Source organism: Xenopus laevis, chromosome 5L, assembly GCF_017654675.1.
Source record: "Xenopus laevis strain J_2021 chromosome 5L, Xenopus_laevis_v10.1, whole genome shotgun sequence".
Taxonomy (NCBI): domain Eukaryota; kingdom Metazoa; phylum Chordata; class Amphibia; order Anura; family Pipidae; genus Xenopus; species Xenopus laevis.
The window spans coordinates 20,012,111-20,037,810 of NC_054379.1; the positions used below are offsets into that span (position 1 = coordinate 20,012,111).

Consider the following 25,700-nt stretch of genomic DNA (forward strand, 5'->3'; position numbering starts at 1 on the left):
CCTATTCCATCTAATAGAAATGGCTTGTAAAATACACGGCACATGGAGAGAGATAAGTGCCCCTTTCTTGCTTGTTTGTTTGGCTCAGAACCAAGACAAAACATAACTGGCCTATGTGATGTGCACACAAACCAAGCAGTGTCACAGTAATCACTTAGCTGGGAAACAAAGAGAAGACTGTGACAGGCAAGTAGGGAAGGTAAAGATGCTCTGAGATAGTACATTTAAAGAGGAGCTAAAGTCTAAAATAGAATAAGGCTAAAAATGCTGTATTTTGTATACTAAACATAAACATGAACTTACTGCACCACAAGCCTAATCAAACAAACGATTTATGCTTTAAAGTTGGCCACTGGGGGTCACCATCTTGTAACTTTGCTAAACATCTTTGCAAGACTAAGACTGTGCACATGCTCAGTGTGGTCTGGGCTGCTTAGGGATCGTCATAAATTATCAAAACAGCACAAGTCAAATAATATCTGCCAGAAGCCGATACAGCAAGACTGATTAATAATTAGAATATGCAGACTGCACTGGGTCCTGTATTGTCATGTAATCTAATGTGCCAACTGCTCTACAGGGAAACAAACAAAGCTGCTTGAGTTCTGCATGGCTGGGAAGTAAGGTGGGGGTTGCCTCCTGCTATTTGCAAGTATGTTCGTTTCCCTACAGAGCAGTTAGGGACCATCTGAAGTTTCCTATCCACAGCTGTCAGAGCAAGTAAATGAAGGGAGAATTTCACTGCATACAGTCAGGTTTCTTATAAAAACGGTACATGTTATTTAATCAAAGTATATTGGAGGGAGGTTTCTTTTTCATTAAAGAAAGTAAAAATGGGTTTTTATTTTTTTGCCTTTATTCACCCTTTAAATTTCATATAAGTTTTTCTTTTCTTAAAGGGGTGGTTCACCTTTAAAGGGGACCGGTCACACAAAAAAAAATATTCCAAATGGTATTTTATCATGTTAGTTAGTTAAATAAACTTTAATCACACTATGAATTTGAATCTTGTTTCCTTCGTTCTGGGAATTCATAATTATAACAAGCAGGCAGGAGCCATTTTGTGGACACTGTTTTTAAGACAAGCCTTGTATCATCTCAAAGTCTTGTTTGTGCACCAGAATGGGGGTCCCGATGTCCATCCCCATGCCCTGGCTACACAATTAAATGGTAAAAAGAGACGGGGAATGTGGGGAGAGCAGTGACATCTAGCAAGTGCTTAATGGAAAGTGAAAGTAATTTTCTGCCCACACCTATGCCTAAGGCATAGATAGGGTTGCCACCTTTTCTGGAAAAAAATACCGGCCTTCCTATATATTTATTTTTTTTCCCTATTAATAACATTGGGATCAGCCATCATTTACCAACCAGGCCGGCAATATATCGGCCAGGTGGCAAACCTAGGCATAGAGGAGGGGCAGGAAATATTTGATTGACAGCTGAGAATTTTAAATGAGTTTACAACAGCTACTAATGCTTTAATTAAAAAATTTGGGTTTCATGTTTTAACTTTGCTTTTTATGTCTAGGTGACAGGTCCACTTTACATCAACTTTTAGTATGTTATAGAACGGCCAATACTAAGCAACATTTCAATTGGCCTTCATAATTTATTTTTTTTATAGTTTTTTTTTTAATTATTTGTCTTTTTATTCTGACTCGTTCCAGCTTTCAAATGGGGGTCACTGAACCCATCTAAAAAACATTTGTTCAGTAAAGCTGCAAATTTATTGTTATTGTTACTTTTTATTACTCATCTATTTATTCAGGCCTCTCCTATTCATATTCCAGTCTCTTAGCCAAATCAATGCATGCTAGTTGCTAGTGTTATTTGTACCCTAGCAACCAGACTGCTGAAATTGAAAACCAGAGAGCTGCTGAATATAAAAAGTGAAATAACTCAAAAAACACAAATAGAATAAAATTAAAAACATTTGCAAATTGTCTTAGAATATCACTCTCTACATCATACTAAAAGTTAATTTAAAGGTGAACAATCCCTTTAAGAAGCTGTACTGTCTTAGTGAGGGTATAAGCCAGATACTAAATTTCAAATACAAGTGGGAAGAGCAATAGTAGCAAATGTGATTCGTTACTAGATGCACATGGCCATACCTGATGGTCACCCTGTAAAGCTGCTGCCCTATATAAAAAATACAGCTCTGGTTTTACCTATGCCTTGGGCCCCAGACTTGCAGGTATAATGCAGGAGGGTCATGTCTGTGAGCCCATCTCGGTCATTGACTCCACATCCTCTCTTCAGAATCTACAAAAGAAAATAATTACCCTTGAGGAAGACCATAGTCATTCAGTCCACAATTTACTATTCATGTCATTCAATCAGGGCCCCCAACAGAGCATAGCACCCAGTTTGTAAAGGGGTGGTTCACCTTTACGTTAAGCTTTAATAGGTTATAGAATGGCAATTTCTAAGCAATTTCTCAATTGGTCATTATTTTTTTTTTATAGTTTTTTTAATTATTTGCTTCTGATTTTTCCAAACTTTCACAAATGCTCTATCAAGCTACAAATGTATTGTTATTGCTAATTTTTATTACTCGTCTTTCTATTCAAGCCTTTTCCTATTTATATTCCAGTCTCTGGTATGCTAGGGTAATTTGGACCCTAGCAACCATATTCCTGAAATTGCAAACTGGAGAGCTGCTGAACCCCAAATAAAAAATGAAAGCAAATTGTCTCAGAACATTGCTCTCTACGTCATACTTAAAGTTAATTTTAAGGTGAACCACCCCTTTAAATGATTTTAAGTTGGCAAATATATAATCAGGATAAAGAAATTCCATGATCAGCTGAAAGAAGTTAACTACAAGGCAGAAAACAAATTGGCAGCTTTGTATGTTGATATAGAAATGTTGAAATAGAAAGAACTCCCGGCAAGCTGGTTTACTAAGTCTACAATAGTAACCTTCGGGGAAGCACAAGATCGAAATCATATCTTACGTCGATTATCAGGAAAACCAAATGGGATCACAGATATTTCCAATTAATCTTTCACTCCTTACCCCCAAAGAACTGGCTTAACAGAAATAAGATATTTACTTTGTGCTCCCATGGGACTCCTATTTATTCTCTTTACCAAGAAGCTTGTGGGAACTTGGCACGAAAGAGACTTAATATCTTCAAAAGAGTTTGTAAAAACAAAAATCAGCATTTAAATAATAAATCTTACTATATAGTAACTGTACCTGCTGATTTTAAAATTAAGGGGCGGGAGGCCGCTAAAACCTGACACCAATAAATCTGTCTTCTCATTGTCTAATAAAATTTAACAAGCTGGGTGTACAAAGGGTGTCTCATGCAGCTTTAAGGCTCCTCCTTACTGGGTGTATGATTTATGGGCTGGATCCAAGGCTATCTAGATTAAAGGAGAACTAAAGCCTACATGACAGTTATGTCTATAAATGCTGTATTTTATATACTGAACCATCCCAGATGTACAGCAGCCCTATAACATTAATGATCTAGGCCTTCACAATCGTCCCAACAGCTACCCAATTTGGATATTGAAAGGCATCTTTAGGGCTCTTACAGACGAGCGTTTTTACCTGCGCTCCCCTGCGCTCCGTTTTTCTGCGTTCAGCTGCAGGGGAGCGCAGGAATAGACGCATTACATTTTTTCCAATGGGGCTGTACTCACACAGACCCCTGTAGGCATCGAACGCAGGAAAAATGCAGCATGTTGCGTCTCAACCTGCGTTCGGCGCCTACACGCGCCTGTGTGAGTACAGCCCCATTGGAAAAAATGTAATGCGTCTATTCCTGCGCTCCCCTGCGGCTGAACGCAGAAAAACGGAACGCAGGGGAGCGCAGGTAAAAACGCTCGTCTGTAAGAGCCCTAAGTGTGTCAGTAGCACTGCACATGCTCAGTGGGCTCTGGGCTGCTGACGAGGGCTTATAGGAAATCATCAAGCAGAAAATGAAGTTCATCTGTCATAGAAGCTGATGCTACAGGGCTGATTCTGAATCAATTCTGATGTAGACTGCACTGTTTTTTATGCTCCCATGATATGTGAATCTAAATTAATTACTAATAAGCCTTGTATAGTGACTGTTATATTGTGTATATACTGTATATTTTGAGTAGGTCCGTAATTTCAGGTAACTGACAGCAGCCCAGACCATGTGGTGTACTGGTGCATCTTCATAGTCACATCACAGATCTTCCCTGCTAAGGCTAGTGCCACACTAGTGCTGCTGGCCACTGCCCACACTCACACTGGGTCAGCCTGGGTGCAAACACAGCGAGGATTTCTGCATGTGTAGGCATTTTCACGTGAAATCCACTCTGCACCCAGGCCGATGCAATGCCTGTGAGTGCAGAAACAAGAGCAGGCAGAAGCCAGCTGATAGGGGCACTAGCCTAAAGTCACAGCACTTTATTACTTTTAATTCTCTAGTCCAGTGATCCCCAACCAGTAGCTTGAGAGCAGCATGTTACTCTCCAACCCCTTGGATGTTGCTCCCAGTGGCCTCAAAGCAGGAGGCAAGTTTTGGTAGTATAAAAACCAGGTGCACTGCCAAACAGAGCCTTAGTGTCAGTTGACAATCCAAATAGGGGCTAACAAATGGCCAATCACAGCCCTTATTTGGCACCTGGGAACATTTTTCATGCTAGGTTTGCGCCCCAACTTCTTTTACTTCTGAATGTTGCTCACGGGTTCTAAAGGTTGGGGATCCCTGCTCGGTCAGTTGCTGGAAGTTGTAGTTGATGTCCAAATAGTTTACCATGCTTTCTTCACATTCAATTTATCTTACTAAAAATCTTGGCACAGGTTTTTCTGCACAATGCCCCTAGAGAAGAAACTCCTGCTAAAAGAATTTTGTAGTCAGTACCCTAGTACCTTACCTCATTACCAATGACATCGATGCTCTGCTGAACCTGGGGAACCCACTGGCGCAGGATAGCAAACAGCTCCGAAATGGAAGTGCTTGGGTTAAACAAGATGTCCTGGCAGGAAGCATCATTTGGATCGAAGAAGGAGAATTCTGTCAACACAAATGATATTTCAGTATCACATCAGTGGTCACTTCATAATAAATAATGACTACACAGGAATCATGGAAACAACTCTGAAGTGTGCATGGTCTGAACTCCCCTTTAGGCAATCAGAGAATTAAAGGCACAATAGCATCAGTGAGCAGGGAGTTGTGACTTGTTTTGGAATTTACTGCACATTTCTCTAGCACTAGTAGCTGAAGCAGTAGCATGGAGCATCAGCAAGCAGGGGGTTGTTTTGGAATTAAATGCACATTTTTCCAGAACTAGTAGTGATACAGTATAGTGATGGAAGAAATGCATGCAGTTTTTAAATCCCTAATTTACGAATTATTTGCCTGCATAAAATGAATCACTTCGCTTCATATAATGCAGCTTTTGTTGTTGTTTATCTTAGCAGGGGCCACTGTGTCAAACAATTCAGGGACCACTGTGTTATGAAATGCTAAGGTCACTATGATATATTTTGTTGCGTCATAAAATAGTGAGGTCCCTGTGTTGTGATGGGGCCGCTGTTTGATATATGGCTGAGGTCACTGTGTTACGATATGCTGTGTTCACTGGCAAAATGCTGGGACCCTTGTGTCATGAAATACTGGGGTCACTGTGTCATATATTGCTGCAGCTAAAAATTAGAGAAGAGAGTGCACACCCTTAAAAATATATAATACGAGGTGCTAATCCAAAAGGATTCAAATCGCACATTTAGAAAAATTAAATCATATAATTATTACTGAAAAAAAGGAAAAACAAAAAATCTACAAAAATTACAAAAATTAAAAGAGAGCCCAACCCGTTTCGACCATATTGGTCTTCCCCAGGGGCTCAAATAAAAAAACATCAAAACAAAAAAAAAAGGCCTTTATATATATATATATATATATATATATATATATATATATATATATATATATATAAATATATGATTTAATTTTTCTAAATTGAGTGTGCAATGCTTCCCAGATTTTCTATATAATGCTTCAGCCACTGTGTAATGAAAGGCTGCACATTACTGAAAATGGGAGCACTTTACTTTAAAGGAGGGTAGTCTTACAAGTGGATGTGGCTACAATGCTGACACTGCTGCAACATAAGCGGAATACTACACTTGAGTTGTTGTTTTTTTTTGTCACTTCTTCCACAGGGGGATGTGCATACATCTGAAGCTTTATTGGGGGATTTAACCCAAACATCTGGGCAACTAAAAGTTAAAGTCATGGTGTACTGCCCCTTTAAAACATTTTGCAAAGTTAAATCAACCTGTTGCCAATCAGATCATTATACTTTGCCAAGAGCTAAAGCCAACCTGTAGTTAATAACAACATTAATTTCTCAGCCCTAAACCAATCTGCAGCCAGCATTAGAGCTTTATAATGTCGTCAGGGTTAAACCAAACCTTATCCAATGAGAGAAATCCACTTAGTAACATGTATATGTAGGTCTCTGTGGCACAGGCTGAACAGTGTTCTCTGGAGAGAAAACATAGGATTTGCTGGGGGGGAAGGAGGGGGGCAGAAAAGAAATCCCTCCAAGGCAAACTGGAGACAGCTTTGGAATGAGTAGTTTTCTTTTTGTAAATCAACTAGACATTAGGCATGTGTGAATAGCAGAAAAGAAACATGATGGATGTAGGTAATTTTTCAGTTTTATCTACTATGCAACTATTCAGCCAGGGGCTGTTACAACCCGAGGCAGCAGCCACTATGCCGCCCCACTCCAGATCCGCAATTAAAATGTCAGAATCGGAGTGGGTCAAAGGGGGGGGCAATGAGTGATATAGCGCTCTCTGCACTAGCAGAGCCAAATTTCTGGGTTAAAAAACAGAAATTCGACTCTTAAAATTAAAAGAGGCGGCTTTTTGCTACCTATTGTAACCTGCTATAATGAGTAAACTCCGGCGCCAATACACTTGCGGCACTTCCGTTTGCGAAATCGAAGCGTCGCGAGTGCATTGACGCTGGCATTTTCTCATTATAGCAGGTGGAAGGCAGCTCGGGGAGTTTGTCGCCCCGCAGAAGAGGCGATTAGTCGCCAGGCGATTAAATCTTCCCAAATCTGCCCGTGTGCTAGCTGCCATACACATGGGCGGTTTTCCCTGCGCTCCCCTGCGTTGCACTTTCTTCCGTTCAGCCGCAGGGGAGCGCAGGACTAGACGCACTCAATTATTGTGAAGGGGGCTGTACTCACACAGACGCATGTATGTGCCGAACGCAGGTGAAATGCAACATGCTGCGTCCCACCTGTGTTTGGCACTAACATCCGTCTGTGTGAGTACAGAAAAGAAGAAATCGCAACACAGGGGAGCGCAAAGAAAACCTCCCATGTGTAAGAGCCCTTAGAGTACTAAAAGTTAGTGTTTAGTTGAACTACCCCATTAAGTTGGCCACTATTTTGCAGCAAGGTTAAAATGTGGCCCCATGTGTCCGCCTCTTCTCATATACTAGTTCTAAAAGGAAAGGGCAAGTGTGCAAGCGTAACTATTGCTTTTCTTTGCACCAGTCTCTCCACTCACCGCAGTCGGAAGGCATTGGCGCAGCAGAGATAGAAAAGGTCACCGGCCTCTTGCAACCCACGTAATAAGCCCGGTAATTTCTAACGATAGGAAGAGAAGCTTTTCCAAGGTGATCGGTTCCCAAATCCTCAATTGTCATCTTCTAGGGGGCTCCACCTGAGCGGGAAGCAAGAAAACATGGCGATGAGGGGGTGAAAGCAAACCCCAAACCAGTTAAGGCTTCATTGCTTTAGAGAAAGTGTAAATTAGAATCCCAACGACAAGCAAGAGGCACCTGTTCCCCTCCATCACCGGCTGTTCCACTCCGCTCAGCTTTCTGTGCTGAACTTATGTTGCCTGTTCTGACTGCCCAATAACTGAGCTGATTTATATGTCACACACATATTACAGCTCAGTTGTTATAGAGTGTAGCCAAGTCTCTGCCCTAGAAATGCTAAAGAGCATGTAACTCCTTTTAAACATTCTCATTTGGGCCCCTTACCTGGGGGTCCCCAAACACTTAAAGCTGCAAGAATATATTCTAGTAAGAATCATACCTACAGCAATATCATTTTATCTCTGGTTCTGCCAGATACAGAGCCAACATTAGGACAGGCATATATCTGGTGGACTTGAGGTTTACAGACTTAAGGTGGCCATACACGGGCCAATAAAAGCTGCCGACAGACCATGTTGGCAGCTTATTGGCCCGTGTATGGGGCCCCCCCGACGGGCTTCACCGATCGAGATCTGGCCGAAAGTCGGCCAGATCTCGATCGGATGGGAAAAAAAATCCCGTCAGATCGCAGCCGCATCTATTCGTTGATGCGGTCCCGCGATCCGACCGCCCATTGCTATTCGCTAGGATCCGATCGTTGGGCCCTAGGGCCCACGATCGGATCAGCCCAATATTGCCCACCTCAAGGTGTGCATATCGGGGAGAGATCTGCTCGTTTGGCAACATCGCCAAACGAGCGGATCTCTCAGTGTATGGCCACCTTTAGTCCCATTATAAATGATTTGCCCTGTTCCCCCAGTAGTGCACTATGCACAAAGCCATACAGCAGTATTTTAATAAATGTTATGTGTATAAAAGTGTTATAGCCCCAGTACCAGCCCTGCAGCCTATAATATGATTATATATCATGAGGGGGTGTACGATCATGCACATAATTGGAAATCATATTTAATAACTAAATAACAAGCCCTGAGCAGGAAGAGATCTGCTTAATAAGAAAACAAAACAATGTCACCATCGTTTACCACTAATTACATACATTGGATTGCCACCTTCATTCTGAGAATACACTGTCCTGATTATACAGTCTGACTTTACTGATATGTCCTTCCCTCTAAAAGGGAAGTCACCCTAATATTCAAGAGGGAAGCAGAGACAAGAATGAACACATTATATATTTGTAAGAATTCTTGGTTGCTAGAGAATAACATTGGTGTGATTCAATCCCATGGTTAAACTATAGTGCCCATCTTGCTGAAGGCTGTCAGGAGTGCCGGGAGTTGTTTGAATAGCCCTAAAGCAAAGTAGTGTAGCCGCCCCTGATCTGTGTTATTCTTACCCTCCATGGCCTCATGTGCAGCTCCTGACATCTCAGTGCTTTCCAAATGATCCAGTTCAGCTCCTTTGCTCCTGTCAGATTTGTCTCCTCCCTACACCACCCACACCTTAGCCCTTCTCCTGCTCCTCACCCCTGAAGTTCCCCTCCTTTATACCTGTGGCAAAATCTGCCTCCACCTGTCCTCAATTCCCAACCTGAAACCCAACCTCAGAGCCACAACCTCTCCACCCATTACGACACAAGTAATTGTGATCAGCCCTTCTTTCTCCAGCACTTTTGTCTGCCTTTGCCTACCTAGAATATAAGCTCTTCAGAACAGGGACCTCAGTGCTTTTGTGCTGCAAATGAAGGTACTGGCTATAACATTTATTATTTACATCTTCATATTTATAAACGCTTTTGGAAAACCCCTGATAACAGGCAGCCATTACTTGCATTCCTAACATTCATGAAACATGCCCACCTTCAAGTACTTTTAGCCCCCAGGAGGTTATGGGCTGTGGCACCTGCTTTCCATGTCTAGAAAACACAATTATGTAAAGACCTTGGCATTAAATCAGCGCCTTAGGAAAGCACAGATTAGCTGCATGCAACAAACTGACCAATAGCAGAGCTGCATTTGGCCACTGGGCTAATCTTTGCTTGCTGCCGGGCCAGGGAAATGAAGGTGGCCTCGCAATGCACTGTAATGCTAAGTAACTTTCCAATATACATTAATGTAATTGCTATCGAAAGCAATATCCACCTAGCTGTTTATATTCCTTTCACTGCTGGTTCTGCCTCCTGAAACAACACAGCATAATCTGATTAACAGACCTAGAGGCAAATGTTCCAAGAGTCGGAACCAAAAAACTGGAAGGGACAGACACTGCATATCAATTTAAAACCACTGAAAACTTAAGTGATTGTTCGCCTTTAAAATAACTTTTAGTATGATGTAGAGAGGGATATTCAAAGACAATTTGCAAATGGTTTTCATTTTTTATTATCTGTGGCTTTTGAGTTATTTAGCTTTTTATTCAGCAGCTCTCCATCTTGCAATTTCAGCAATCTGGTTGCTAGGGTCCAAACTACCCTAACAACCATGCATTGGTTGTAATTAGGGATGCACCAAATCCACTATTTTGGATTCGGCTGAACCCCCGAATCGTTCTCGAAAGATTCGGCCGAATACCGAATCCGAATTTGCATATGCAAATTAGGGTGGGAAGGGGAAAACATTTTTTTACTTCCTTGTTTTGTGACAAAAAGTCACGTGATTTCCCTCCCCGCCCTTAATTTGCATATGCAGATTAAGGTTCGGTTCGGCCTGGCAAAAGGATTCGGCCAAATCCTGCTGAAAAAGGCAGAATCCTGAACCGAATCCTGGATTCGGTGCATCCCTAGTTGTAATAAGAGTCTGGAATATGAAGATGAGAGGCCTGAATAGAAAGATGAGTAATAAAATGTAGCAATAACAATACATTTGCAATACTCTCCAATTTGCAATTTCAGCAATCTGGTTGCTAGGGTCCAAACTACCCTAACAGCCATGCATTGGATGTAATCAGAGACTGGAATATGAAGAGGAGAGGCCTGAATAGAAAGATGACTAATAAAATGAAGTGATAACAAATACATTTGCATACCTTCCAAAATTTTGGCTATAGAAAGAGGGACAAAAAGATTTGCCGCGGCGAAAATGTTTTGGCCATGACCGTTTTTGCGGCCACACCCCCTAATTACTATGTCCATTTTACAAAATTTGGCAGGTTATGTAAGTTTGAACACATTTCTGTGGTTTTTTATGTGTTATTACAGTTTTGCTAATGAAGGTGACTTGCCCTTTAAGCTGCAAATCACAGTTTCCCCAAGAGACCTGTATCTTAAATTGTTACAAAAGTATCTATTCTGGGCTCTCTGCCAAAAGCCAATTAAGTTAGAAACTTTTTATCTTTTTCTGGCTGTTCAGTGCATTAGATCAAAGAGTAAGTCGGGACATTTCAGTAAAAAACCCGGGACTGTCCCAGGAAAAACAGGACAGTATGGAGGTATGCATTTGTAGCCTTACAGAGCATTTTTTTTTTTTTTAGATGGGGTCAGTGAAAGCTGGAAAGTCAGAAGAAGGCAAATAATTAAAAAAACGATTATAAAATTGCTTAGAATTGGCCTCTCTATAAAACTAAAAGTTCACTAAAAGGTGAACCAGCCCTTTAATATTCATGCAATATCCGATAATTACAGGGAGGGTGGGAGATATTGGAGATAATTATAGACACACCTTTGAGTTTACAGGAATTCAGATGATTAAAGCATTTCAGATTATATATCATATAGAAAACAATAAATTCATACTATTGAACAGAATGTGCCGGGTGAAGCACAAATACCACAGGGGAACATGTAGCTGATCCTTAGGATTGTTGCAGCCAACATTGGAACCCAAATATTAACATCCCAACAAGAAGGGGCACGGGGCAGCCAATGGCTCTGCATGGAGCTCTCGTCAGATAACAGGAGGGCGATGCACAATAAGATCAGTGTGTGAAGGGATGGGATTATTCACTCAAGTAATAGGGCCTGTTACAGCTGCAGCCAACAAAGCAACAACAAAGAATTGTCTAACTTGTACTCACTGCACAACCGTCCTGAGGTCTCAGTAAAGAGACAGTGATGGAACCCACAGACCATATGTTTAATTCTTGTGCCCACCCTAAATGAAGAGTCCAAGATTTTCTTATAACTATGCCAATTGGGTTGTGCTGTGCCAGTTAGGAAGCTCTTAATTACATATGCCCTGCTAACCCTTATGTACCCTTGTCTGCATCACTAGAAATCATTGCTTATTACCATTCATATGTATAAATACAAATATACAAAGAAGGAATGTTCTGGGCACACAATAAGTTATATATACTGTCTAAGGGAAAAAAAAATACATATGACAGAGTAAAAAAATCCCTTCCACGGGCAACAGAAAGCTACTAAATGTGTCTCCCAAATATTCAGGCAACCAGACCCTGCTAGTGACCAAGTGATCAGAAAGCGAGAGTGGAATGTAACTGACCAAAGGGCAAGTAGTAACTTTCCAGATCTATTTTAATGCTCTGTTACCGTTAGGCTCCACTTAAAAAGTCTTATTTACGTGAGTATAGAATACTGGCATTATGGGTTGTACAAAGGATGGCTGTTCCACTCAGCACCAGGCAGCACAGAGCAAGTGCGTATCTAAGAAGTTTAAAATCTAATAGAAACTTATTTGGAGCAGGCACTCAATAAAGGCTTCCACCAGGCAGTTGAATCAAAGTGAAATAGTATGTCCACAGCCTTACGCGTTCCATGTTACAAACTATAGGCTATGACTAAAAAACGCGTAAGGCTGTGGACACAATAAACTATTTCACTTTGATTTAACCGCCTGGTGGAAGCCTTTATTGAGTGCCTGCTCCAAAGAAATTTCGGGATGTCTGCTCCCTGTGGTGAGGGCTCAGAGTGGCCGCTTCCTTCATGTTGTGAGTGACCATTTACTATCTGGAGACCCCATCTTTGGATTTATTATACCACTGTTCAACGATTAATATCTAATACCTCATTTTACCCCTGTCAGCTGTCATGCACAGTATAGCTTACGGTAATTCTATTTTACCCTCATCAGTTAAAGGGGTAATAGAGTGTGGGCCACTCTGAATCCAGTCATAGCAGGAGAAGTCAGAAGAAAAATGCAAATAATTTAAAAAAAACTTTAAAAAAAAATGAATGGAGACCAATTGAAAGGTTGCTTTTAGCTGGACATTCTATAACATACTAAAAGTTAAATGGTGAACCACCCCTTTCAACAAGGTTACAGATATATAGAAACATTGGGGTAACAGTCACCCTGCTATAGTTCCAGGGGTACCCAGGGCACAAATAAGCATTCACCCCAAATATTCCCCTAACTGGCCTTCAGGCTGGGCCCCTTAGCTCATAACAATATTACAGATATATAGAAACATTGGGGTAACAGTCACCCTGCTATAGTTCCAGGGGTACCCAGGGCACAAATAAGCACTCACCCCAAATATTCCCCTAACTGGCCTTCAGGCTGGGCCCCTTAGCTCATAACAATATTACAGATATATAGAAACATTGGGGTAACAGTCACCCTGCTATAGTTCCAGGGGTACCCAGGGCACAAATAAGCACTCACCCCAAATATTCCCCTAACTGGCCTTCAGGCTGGGCCCCTTAGCTCATAACAATATTACAGATATATAGAAACATTGGGGTAACAGTCACCCTGCTATAGTTCCAGGGGTACCCAGGGCACAAATAAGCACTCACCCCACATCTCCCCTTAACTGGCCTTCAGGCTGGGCCCCCTTAGCTCATAACAAGGTTACAGATATATAGAAACATTGGGGTAACAGTCACCCTGCTATAGTTCCAGGGGTACCCAGGGCACAAATAAGCACTCACCCCAAATCTCCCCTTAACTGGCCTTCAGACTGGGCCCCCTTAGCTGATAACAAGGTTACAGATATATAGAAACATTGGGGTAACAGTCACCCTGCTATAGTTCCAGGGGTACCCAGGGCACAAATAAGCACTCACCCCAAATCTCCCCTTAACTGACCTTCAGACTGGGGCCCCAGCAGAATGGGAAGCAGAGATACAGTGTGGGGGGGAAAGCAGCCAGAGCAATACAATGATAATACAATGAATGTGCAGGGAACTCAGCTGACAGTGAGTGAGACTGACCCCCAGTAGCTGTCAGTTTCCCCTATGTGACTAAATGCCAGTACCTGCCAGTAACCCCTTATTCCCCCTGCTGCGTGTGACACTGACTCCCCATATCGTCCCCAGTACATGTGTATGACAGTGACTGCCAGTGATTCCCCGTGGTGCCCCATGGGAGTGACAGCACCGGACAGGGACATAGAATTTCGCACAGCCGGGAGTTACCTTGTGTGGCAGCAGCACGGAGCCGGATCCCATCCAGCAGGTTACATAGAACCGAGGAGACTCTGCGACTCCGCCCCCTACTCGTCACTGAGGGGGCGGAGACGTGCCTGTCAGAACCTTCTGCCCGCTCTGTGGCTTTTCTCACTGTGGGGTAATGGGGGGGGGAGTTATCCCATTATCTCCTCTCATTTTCTGTCATAATCACTCTGACCCTCATTCCTACTTACTTAGGTCACATTCCGGGACTTCACCTTAACAACAACATATTACTCAGGAGTCGTACACTGTCTTGTAGCATTAATACCCCCCTCCTGTCTCCAGTGGTACAGCCCTGATCCGACAGTTTCTCTGGTGGGTGCCCCTGAGGAGGACTAGCTTTTAGTATTATAGAGACGACTACAGCTCCCAGCATGCCACAGATAACTGAGGGAAAGATTTGTTCAGAACAGCTCTATTTTCTGGAGCTTGGGATCTTCCATGAGGCTTTCTATTGCAAACCCTCTGATTATACATTGTTATATGTATGTATGTATATATATATATATATATATATATATATATATATATATATATATATATATATATATATATATATATAATGAAATAATGAGACGTGTACAGCCCCTCTCACTTTAACACATGGTAACCCTACATTTCCCAGCATTCCTCAACATATAGTCAAGAGTAAATGCATGCTGGGAGTTGTAGTCTGGAAACATATGGGGACCTAAGCCTAAATAACAGGGCAGACCCCACGCCTATTTACCTTCCAGTCTGTCATTTACAACACTTCCTAGTTGTCAGGGTAGGTAAGCCCTTAGCAACCAGGTAGCAGCTTATTCTCTAGGCCAGAAAACTAAATCAGCACAAAATACATTGCGAAACATAGCAATTTCCCTATATATCACAGTCTACATCAGTCACACGTGTTTCTGAAGCAGGCAGGGGGGCACACAGGTGTACCAAGTCCCATGCCAATGTTCCCCGAGGACGTGAACTGAAATGTTGTAGTTTAATTGTCATTACTTGGAAAAGTTATTGTGAACGAGGCGTCATCCCTGGCTGTGCTGCAGCTTGTTTTGTTCTGCACGCAGAATCCTTCCCTTATCCCTCTCTGGAATGTTAATTAGCAATCATTATTCCCACCTAGAATATGGTATCTTACTGGTCCAGTCACCCATGAGGTGTCTAAGGAAAACAACATGGGAACCCCTAACCGTATGTAAATTAATACAAATAGGAAGATAAGGAATGTCCTGGTACATTAGTCTATGGTCACAATCTTCTTTCTGTAATAAAATGCATATAAACTGTTTTTAGAAAGAAGCCAATTCATAATACACTAATTTTGGACAGCCAAGGGTGCATGTATTTTCCCTAGCAACAAGGGTTATGATAGATGCTGAAGTATGTGTCAGTTTGCTTTCTCATCTAAAATCCTGCTGCTCACCAGATAAAGCATGGTTAAACCAGTAAGCTTTAAATCCTATTTGAGCTGAGCATCTGTTAATGAAGGAGAGAGAGAAACACTTGGAAGCCTCTATCTATTCTGTCGGAAGCTGCCGCACTGCTCTGCATCCCATGGAACCTGCTTTCTTTGAGGAATTTTATGTCTACAGGAGCAGTCTGAGTTTTTAAAGATGGAGCAAAGAGTGGATATGGCCAAGAAAGAGCAGCATTTTCAGATATTCAGTGACACAATGCAGCCAAATGGTAAGGACTAGTCTTTTGCTTGCTAAGCAGCTTGTAGTTTAAGTCGAGGGCGATGGGTTGCTCACCTTCTCACAGTGGGATCATTCAGAGCATTGCAAAAAACGCAGCCAAACCGTTAAAGAAAAATAAAGAGGCTATTCCTGCTGGCCATGAAAATGATGGACTTACTATCCCTTTGTTGGGAGCACAAAGAGCTATCTGTGAACTGAGCTCTGGGATAATGACTCTGGAAAATGGGCTAGAGGATAAACATTGGGTCTTGTCCCAAAAAGCAGCTGAGAGCAGTTTATCTGTACCCGAGGGTGACAGGAAGGATAGAGCACGTGACATTGCAGATGAGGCCATGGTCCATTTAAGTAAACAAAAGGATCTTCCTGAAAGAGGAAGCATAAGAAAGCAGAGTTCAACAGGATCAGAACCAGAACTGGGCAATGGGGAGCACAACCCAAGAAGGAGTAAGAAGTCCAAAAGACAGAGGTCTCTGAAGTGTCGCAGCACAAAAACAAGGGATCAGGAAATAGCTTTCCCTGAGGCAGAGAAGAAAGTGGATTTTCCAGAGTTGCTTGTCAAAGCCCATGAGCATGCCTATAGTTACCTGAATCCTAATCTGTCAAAGTATGAAGCCATCATCTGCATGGCAAACCAAGCCACAGAAACCCAACTGATCATGCAGCAGATGATCACCTTCATGGCTCTTAGGTTTGACGAGATCAACACATGCATGGAAGAACTTGCAGAAGATGGGGAGAAAATGTTAAAAGAGGTAGGGGGAAACTTAGTCTGGCCTGCTGTTAAAGGAGATACTTCAGAACATCCTGACTTGTTGCAGCAGTTACTACTATACACAGTTAATAAAATGCAGGAGTTAAACAGCACAGTCTCATGTCTGACCTCAAATGCCTTGAAGGAAACTTGTAGTTACCTGCAATCAGCCACCGCCAACTTACAGGAAAAACTGAAAGTGAAACAGCAGTCTGATGAACGGCTGATGAGGACCATCAGACTGTTGGAAAGCTCAGCATTTGAGTGTCCTCAATCAAATTCACATGATATGGCTCTATATTCTGAAGACAGTGGCATTGGAGGTGATACTGAGTCCATTAAGGAACGTAGGTGTGATTCAGTAGGGCAAGAAAGTTTAATAAAGGGTGAAGAAGAGCTCATCAGCAAAGTTGCAAAACCTTCTATGGACATAAAGTATAAGGAAACATCTGAAACTAGAATGAACATAAATGAAAATATACATTCCTCACCATCTGCCAAACCAAACCGACCAAGAGTTTATCAACAATCCAGTTTTGCAGACAGCCTCTCCTTGAATTCATTGGATTCCAGTACCACCCTTGAGCAAGGCAGCATCAATAACCAAGACTCAGATGAGACCAGTGACAGTGATGACAGTTATAATGATGGTTTAGACAACAAAAGTATGTTGAGTCAGGCAACATTATCTCAAAGGCCTCTATCATCTCCTGCAGGAACCGGGGGCTACAAAAACCCCTCCAAATGGCTGGAGAATCCTTCTAATGAAATGTCACTAAAAATGAAAGAGGCTATCAGCGAGAAAATTAAGTTTGTCCCTAAGAAATCAAGAAGTCATGTGTGGAATAGAGAAGAAGATGCCACGTTGGCCTCAAAGAGGCCTAGTACTGCAGATGGAAATAACCGGAGAACTTCTAAACAGAAAAGATCTCGATCTGCAGAATCACTCAGAAGCCAGGCAGAGGATCCAACTCTTGTAGAACTTCAGAGGACACAAAAAGAACTGGGCAGAAAGCTAGAACTCATGTATACATCTGATGGCAGTGCCAAAAAAGGAAGACAGCAGAATATGAATGGAAAATCACTCCATAATGAAAATGTATCAACAGCAAACGTGAATTCTAGCAGCAAACTCAAGGCTTGTCTTGACAAAAGTTTTAATATTTTGCCTAGTCAGGAGAGAGTCTCCTTTAAAAGATCTGATAAGAGCATAGCAAAAGACACCAAAAATAGCTTGACATCAGCATCTATATTGCAACTACATTCAGCAACCAATACAAATATCCCATTGACTGGACCAAAGTCAGAAGGTAAAAGTATTTCCCCACGACAGTCTGTTCGGAAACTTATTGAAACTTTTAGTCCAGCAGATGAATCAACACACATCACAAGTGTCAAATCTTTGGGACCACTGAGATGTGTTAGAAAGTTTGGTGTTCCAGTCCTCCCTCCTACTATTCCTGTATTCCAGGCATTACAACCATTAGACCAAAGTCTACCAGTAAGGGATTGGACATCAATCACACCAAGCACCTGCCTATATACATCTCATTCTGTTACTAATTTTCCGTCTGCTGCATGTGAAGACAGAACCAACGTAAATGAGGAAGGGGCTGAAGATTTAGAGAGCTTTCCTCCCCCTCCTCTTGAGATACTTATGGATGATTCTTTCAGTGTTCTCCAATCTGAAGAACATACAGCCACAGAACTCAAGACTTCACAAAGTATACTGGCAAGTGGCAAACAAGCAACCTGCACAGAAAAAAAACCTTCTGCCTCTCAAAAGATGAAAACGTCAATAAATGTGAAGGACCTGCTACCGAGTAAAAATTCCACTGTGTCCTATATGTCTATAAAGACTCAGGAACCAACTAGGAAATTCTCTTTGGAATCTGGACTACAACTAGCAGGTGGCAGGGAGATCAACGCTGAAACGCTGAAAAGACATGAAATGGAGCAGGCGGCTCATTTGTACAAACAGTCATGCAAAATAATTCCACTGCAGAATCCTGGAGAGGTGGTGAAGTCAGACAATGATGGAGAGATGACACAGGCATGTGCTGATGTGCCCCCAACATTTAAACAGAAACAATATTCTCCTGCTTCACAGAGGAAGAGTGAAAAGATTCCAGCAGGTATCAGAAGAGTTTCACCAACTAGAGCTACGGTTCCTTCTCCGCCAACTGAAAAAAGGTTAACCAATCTACCAGTAAACACGACGTTGTTTAAAACTCAATTCCATACACAAAAAAGCTCTCCACCTGTGACTAGAAATGCAAGCCATACAAGCACTCCAAAAATACCAAGCCCTCCAGTGCAAAGGAAGCTGCCTAGTCCAACATCCCAACAGAAGTCACCCAGTCCCAGTGCTCAAAGGAAACTCCCTAGCCCACCACCCCATCAAAAGTCACACAGTCTTGGTTTTCAGCGGAAGCTCCCAAGTCCACCGCCCCATCAAAAGTCACCAAGCCCTGTGGTTCAAAGGAAGCTTTCTAATTCTCCATCCCACCAAAACTCAACAAGTCTACTTAATCAGAGGAAGCTCCCTAGTCCTCCCTGTCAAAGGAAACTATCAAGCCCACCTCAAGGGCAAAGACAACCAAGTCCACCAAATCAGAGTAGCCTACCAAGTCCACCAAGCAGTTGTCGAGATCCAAGTCCACCCATATACTGTACACCTTCTCCACCAATGTCACCATCATTTTCATACAAGGGTGCACGGCGGGGCTCTGATGATCTACAACTTTCCTCAAAATGGATTGGCAATGCCCAGTCAATATTTTGCCCATCATCTAACTCCTTGTTTGAAACCAAACCAACCACCCCACCAACCTTTTCTACTAAAGAAACTCCCCCCCAAAGCAATGGGACTACCCCTCATCTGAGACACAGCTTTTCCAGTCGCCCAAATGAAGACCAACACAGACGAATTGCAATGAGTGCTGCCAACCCTCAGCCTTTTGTACGGAGGAGTTACTCTGATCGGAGGCCACGAGTACAACTTCGTCTTCCGGTGTCAATCTCTGCATCTGCAGTCAGCGAACCCAGTCTTCAGCAAATAGGGTAAGTCATTTATATTTTGTAGGATAAGCTATTGCACTATAATGCAGTCTAAAATTGGGCAGTTTTCTGTTTCATAACTGTGCCAGTTTGTCTGTTGTATGGGTCGTGTACATCAACCACACTGTTTTTACTATTATCTGTATTGTGCATATTCTATTTCTTTTTTACCCTAATGAAAATGCTAATGCTCTGATTAGCTACTTTGCCTTCCTTCCCTTAAACATTCTAATGGTCTGGTTGGCTGGTTTTTCAATCCCCATGAACATTCTAATGCTCTGACTGGCTGTTTTCCCGATTAACATTCTAATGCTCTGACTGGCTGTTTTCCCTATTAACATTCTAATGCTCTGATTGGCTAATTTCTGTATCCCTAGTAACATTCTAAAGCTCTGACTGGCTACTTTCTCTGTCCCTATGGACTTTCTAATGCTCTGACTGGCTGCTTTCCCTATTATCATTCTAATGCTCTGATTTGCTAATTTCTGAATCCCTATTAACATTCTAAAACTCTGATTGGCTACTTTTTCTGTCCCTATGAACATTCTAATACTATTACTGGCTACTTTCTCTATCAGGGAATGTGCATTAAAACTAGCACTTCCTTTATACTTAAATATACTATTACTTAGCCTTTAGAGTGCTTCCACACCCCTATTTTTATACTACTTTCTCTATCCCAATAACATCATATAATGCTGTGACTGTGACCATTCTAAGTCTCTGATTGACTGCTTTCTCTATCCCTATGAAAATTCTAATAAGCATAGGACTAGGGGGCCTGGGGCCACACACCCCAGGCCTCCTGCCTCAGACGCAAACCCCCTAAGGCCAGTGAAGGAGGTTGGCAGCTGCAGAAAAGGCTTCATGCAGGGAGCTAGTCTGGGCTGGTGGGGCTCACTAAGGCCAGGGCCCACCTGTTTTTTTTCCAGGTGTCCCATGGGCCCAGTGTAATTCTGATTATAATGCTCTTAAGCAGTGCTGTCCAACTGGTGGCCCGCGGGCTGCATGTGGTCCATGACCCCCCTTGTGTTGTCCCCCACATGAAAGTCTGCGTGATGTGACTGATTACCTTGTGTAAACTTTAAAAAGTACTGTGATTAACTGGCCCATGCATTGTTTACTCCTCAAATTCAGACTGTAATCACCTGCATTGTTCACACAAGTAACACTTCTCTTGTTCACACCCCTAAAGCCCTGTACTGTTTACACCTGAGACCTAGACTGAAGCTGCCCACATTGTTCACCTGGGGTACTAGCACTGTGTCACTGTATGTAGTACATCTTAGAGTGGTCCTGATAGGTTTCCCTGTCTGTCTGCTTGTCCTATGCTCCGTGTGTGTGCCATACTCTGTCTGACCTATGCTCCGTGTGTATGCCATACTCTGCCTGACCTATGCTCCCCGTGTGTGCCATACTCTGTCTGACCTATGCTCCGTGTGTGTGCCATAATCTGCATGCCCTATGGTCCCTGTGTGTGCCATACTCTGCCTGCCCTATGCTTCTTGTGTGTGCCAGAGTCTACATGTCCTATGCTCCTTGTGTATGCCATACTCTGCCTGTCCTATGCTCCCTGTGTGTGCCATACTCTGTCTGCCCTATGGTCCCTGTGTGTGCCATACTCTGCCTGCCCTATGCTTCTTGTGTGTGCCAGAGTCTACATGTCCTATGCTCCTTGTGTATGCCATACTCTGCCTGTCCTATGCTCCCTGTGTGTGCCATACTCTGCCTGCCCTATGCTCTGTGTGATTGCCATACTCTGCCTGTCACATGTGAGCCTGATATGGTTTGTTCTGGGGGTTTATTAGCATTTTGAAATTGTTGTTGGGCCCCCCTAAGGTGTTTAATTATTTGCTGGGGGGGGGGGTTGCTGTGTCATCCACAGGGGAGGAGGAGGCATTTGGATAATATTACATCAACTTTTTCACATATGAGTGATATCCCTGCAGTGAACACTGCATCTGCTGCACACAGCTTGGCGAAATGTTTTGACCACACCCATTTTGTAGCCACACCCATTAAATACCATGTCCAATTTACAAAATTTGGCAGGCTATGGAAAGTCTGAAAACATTTCTAGGGGTTTTAGGGTCATGTTTTGTGTGTTATTACAGTTTTGCTAATGAGGTGAATACCCTTTAAGCTACTAGTTTTAGTTTCTTTCAAGAAAACTGCTTATCTTAAATAGTTACAATTGTATCTTTCCTTATTTTGAATAGTTATAGTTAATGTATCTCAGTTCAGGTGCAGAGTATTCTGGGCTCTCTGCCAAAACAGCCTCTTTCAATTAAAGTTTTAGAAACGTATCTTTTTCTGGCATCAGGGCAGGAGATCAAAGAGAAACTTGGGACATTTCAGTAATAATCCTGGGGACCGTGGGCTGAGTTGTCAAAATCAGGACAGAAAACGAGACAGTTGGGAAGTATGAGGACCAACCATTTGTGCTACCACCATTAATGTGGAAATGGTCTTAAAAGTTTTTGTGGTAACGTGGGCGTGGTTTAAAGTGGGTGTGGTTCAACAAGAGGGAGTGGTCAACACTGGCTTCCATTATCGGCCACCACCACATAGGTCAGAAAAATTCTGACCCTCGGTACCACATGAGTTGGACAACACTGCTCTAATGGACTGGGCACTGTCTCTTGCTGGCTACTTTTTCTAGACCTGTAACATCATAATGCTCTTACTGGGTGCTGTCTCTTACTGGTTACTTTCTCTATCCCTATGAACATTCTAATGCTCTGACTGACTACTTTCTCTATCCCTATGAACATTCTAATGCTCTGACTGACTACTTTCTCTATCCCTATGAACATTCTAATGCTCTGACTGACTACTTTCTCTATCCCTATAACATCATAATGCTCTGACTAAGTGCTGTCACTTACTTATTGGTTACTTTCCCTATCCCTGTGAACATTCTAATGTTCTTACTTGGTACTGTCTCTTCTTTGCTGGTTACCTCTCTATCCTCTTTCTCTATCCTCAATGCTCTGACTGTCTACTTTCTCTAGTTCTACAACACCATAATGCTCTAATTTATTATATATTATATCATATTCTCTACTCATATGAACATTTACTGATTCATCCTGTGACTGTATAGTTCCTACTCCCCCCCGCTGATGCCCACCATGGCCAGCTAGTGCTTTGGGCCCTGAAAAATATTTTAGCTGACATATAACTCAGAAACAGAGAATTAGAACATTATAATATTTAATAATATAAATATAATTCAGGTTTTCCTGTAACCAGCTTGAACTATTCAGCAGTAATATTTGATCATTCTGATGTAGTTAATATTTTGAAAGTTAATGTCTTACTACACTGTCACCTTCCCCTTCAGTCTCCAGCTTTACCCTACAGTGTTCATCCTGCCCTACTGTCACTGTCTTGCCAAAAAGTCATCATGTTTTCCTAACATTACTAACTAGTCCTACAGCCATCGTCTTGTCCTACTGTCTTCGGCATCTCCTCCTGTCTCTATGTTTTCCTACTGTCTCCATCTTGTCCTACTGTCTCTGGCATCTCCTTCTGTCTCTATATTGCCCTACTGTCTCCATCTTGTCCTACTGTCTCCGGCATCTCCTCCTGTCTCTATATTGCCATACTGTCTCCATCTTGCTCTTCTGTCTCCATCTTGTCCTACTGTCATTATCTTGCCCTACTGTCTCCATCTTGCCCTTCAGTCTTCATCTTGTCCTACTGTCATCATCTTGCCCTTCTGTCATCATCTTGCCCTACTGTCTCCATCTTGCTCTACTGTCTCCATCTTTTCCTACTGTCTCCATCTTGCCCTACTGTCTCCATCTTGTCCTACTGTCTCCATCTTGTCCTACTGTCTCCGGCATCTCCTCCTGTCTCTATATTGCCATACTGTCTCCATCTTGCCCTTCTGTCTCCATCTTGTCCTACTGTCATTATCTTTCCCTACTGTCTCCATCTTGCCCTTCAGTCTTCATCTTGCCCTTCAGTCTTCATCTTGCCCTTCTGTCATTATCTTGCCCTACTGTCTCCATCTTACCCTACTGTCTTCATCTTGTCCTACTGTCATCATCTTGCCCTACTGTCTCCATCTTGCTCTACTGTCTCCATTTTGTCCTACTGTCTCCATCTTGCCCTACTGTCTCCATCGTGTCCTACTGTCTCTGGCATCTCCTCTTGTCTCTATATTGCCCTACTGTCTCCATCTTGCCCTTCTGTCTCCATCTTGTCCTACTGTCTCCATCTTTCCTTACTGTCTCCATCTTGCCCTTCTGTCTCCAGCTTGTCCTACTGTCATCATTTTGTCCTACTGTCTCCATCTTGCTCTACTGTCTCCATCTTGTCCTACTGTCTCCATCTTGTCCTACTGTCTCCGGCATCTCCTCCTGTCTCTATATTGCCATACTGTCTCCATCTAGCCCTTCGGTCTCCATCTTGTCCTACTGTCATTATCTTTCCCTACTGTCTCCATCTTGCCCTTCAGTCTTCATCTTCTCCTTCTGTCATCATCTTGCCCTTCTGTCATTATCTTGCCCTACTGTCTCCATCTTGCCCTTCTGTCTCCATCTTGTCCTACTGTCATCATCTTGCCCTACTGTCTCCATCGTGTCCTACTGTCTCCATCTTGTCCTACTGTCCCCATCTTGCCCTACTGTCTCCATCGTGTCCTACTGTCTCTGGCATCTCCTCTTGTCTCTATATTGCCCTACTGTCTCCATCTTGCCCTTCTGTCTCCATCTTGTCCTACTGTCTACATCTTTCCCAACTGTCTCCATGTTGCCCTTCTGTCTCCAGCTTGTCCTACTGTCATCATCTTGTCCTACTGTCTCCATCTTGTCCTACTATCTGCATCTTGCCCTACTGTCTCAATCTTGTCTCACTGTCTCCGGCATCTCCTCTTGTCTCTATATTGCCCTACTGTCTCCATCTTGCCCTTCTGTCTCCATCTTGCCCTACTGTCTCCATCTTGTCTTCTGTCTTCATCTTGCCCTTCTGTCTCCATCTTGCCCTACTTTCTCCATTCTGTACTACTGTCTCCATATTGTACTGCTGTCACCATTTTACCCTACTATTGCTATTTCCCCCCAACTACGGTGACCTTGCCATACTGTCACCATCTTTCCCCACTGTCACTAATCATGGTATACTGAAACCCTGCAGCCTGAAATCATAACCATTTACTGCAAAAATAAAAGTAATTTAATTACAAAAGGAACCAGTTGCAGGGTGTATTCCTATGCTATTAACTACAAATACTAAAGTTAACGCTCAAGGGAAATTCCCCTTTAGGATGGAAGGATCAGTAGAATTGGTGTTTACACCAGAGGAACATATTTTCTTTAGTTGCATAAAGGCTGCAGCAAGGGGATTAGGTCTGTCCTGGTATTCAGCTAATAATAGGATCAGCCCCTCCTCTTAGCACAGTACAGTTGCTTCTCATTATCGTCTTCATTAATCCTCTTTTCTTGTTTCAGCTGTGAGGTGCCCACTCGGAGGGAGAGTGAGCCATGGGCTGGGCAGAGCCTGGCTGACCTCAGAGCCTCGGACCCAGATCTGTGTATTGTGGGACAAGGGTTCCAGCCGGAGTGACTTCACCAAAAATGGCAAAAAATGGATGGAAGAGACTTGCCTTCCCCATACAGACATGAATGTGCACTACTCATTTGTGTTATGCACTTTATACGCTGTTCCTTATACTCTTTACTTCATATTTTATTTACTATCTAATTACTGGTGCCAGAAGTTCATGGAGTATGTTGCTCCCAGTGTCAAACAGGATTCCCTGAAAAAGTGTTTGATTGGGGGCCGACAGAATATAGATGAGCTATGTGGCTTTGAATTGGGTGACCATTGCTTGGGCTCTAGAAACTGTAAAACCTATAGGATGGTCAGGTGCTCAGATAAAGGTAAGTGGCCCTTCCAGTGTCACAGCCTGGTGTCATGGGACAGGAGTCTCAGCTACAGCACTGAATTGAGAGCACATGTATGTTAGTAAATGAGGCTTTGCATCGGGAGCACCAGGTACCAGCGCTCATCACCAGTGCCTTTGGGGAAAGAAAAATTACCCTTAAACTTTTCCTGATGAAATAATTACTTTAATACTTCAATCTTAGTCACAAGAGAATCTAAATGAGCTAAATTAACTCTGTAGCATTAAAGGGGAGATACACCCT

At 42.7% G+C, this 25,700-nt stretch overlaps 2 protein-coding genes across 5 annotated transcripts in view; one reads left to right on the top strand and one right to left on the bottom strand.

Moving 5' to 3' along the window:
• The window catches only part of clip4.L (CAP-Gly domain containing linker protein family member 4 L homeolog), a 42,649-nt gene extending 28,494 nt beyond the window's left edge, over nucleotides 1-14,155 (bottom strand). For 2 of the 4 annotated variants that reach the window (XM_018262685.2, XM_018262683.2), the window contains exons 1-4: nucleotides 14,008-14,155; nucleotides 7,529-7,684; nucleotides 4,867-5,006; nucleotides 2,172-2,265 (exon numbers count right to left, since the gene is read on the bottom strand). In XM_018262685.2, coding sequence (XP_018118174.1) covers nucleotides 2,172-2,265; nucleotides 4,867-5,006; nucleotides 7,529-7,667 — 373 coding nt within the window. In that variant the 5' untranslated portion in view covers nucleotides 7,668-7,684; nucleotides 14,008-14,155. Of the gene's footprint in view, nucleotides 1-2,171; nucleotides 2,266-4,866; nucleotides 5,007-7,528; nucleotides 7,685-7,802; nucleotides 7,827-9,084; nucleotides 9,217-14,007 lie in introns of those variants that run through there. The other 2 variants (XM_018262684.2, XM_041562585.1) reach the window with 2 other exon arrangements.
• A 1,277-nt stretch (nucleotides 14,156-15,432) lies between these two features.
• Nucleotides 15,433-25,381, top strand: pcare.L (photoreceptor cilium actin regulator L homeolog). Its single transcript, XM_018262686.2, has 2 exons — nucleotides 15,433-19,545; nucleotides 25,002-25,381. Exons 1-2 carry the CDS (start codon nucleotides 15,773-15,775, stop codon nucleotides 25,114-25,116), a joined length of 3,888 nt encoding a protein of 1,295 aa, XP_018118175.1. The 5' UTR covers nucleotides 15,433-15,772; the 3' UTR covers nucleotides 25,117-25,381.
• Nucleotides 25,382-25,700: the final 319 nt, after the last annotated feature.

Excerpts from the sequence above, each read along its gene's own strand:
- pcare.L (XM_018262686.2), top strand. The coding sequence starts at position 15,773 with ATGGGTTGCTCACCTTCTCACAGTGGGATCATTCAGAGCATTGCAAAA. Across the intron at positions 19,546-25,001 it reads CCCAGTCTTCAGCAAATAGG|CTGTGAGGTGCCCACTCGGA; the intron begins GTAAGTCATTTA and ends TTCTTGTTTCAG.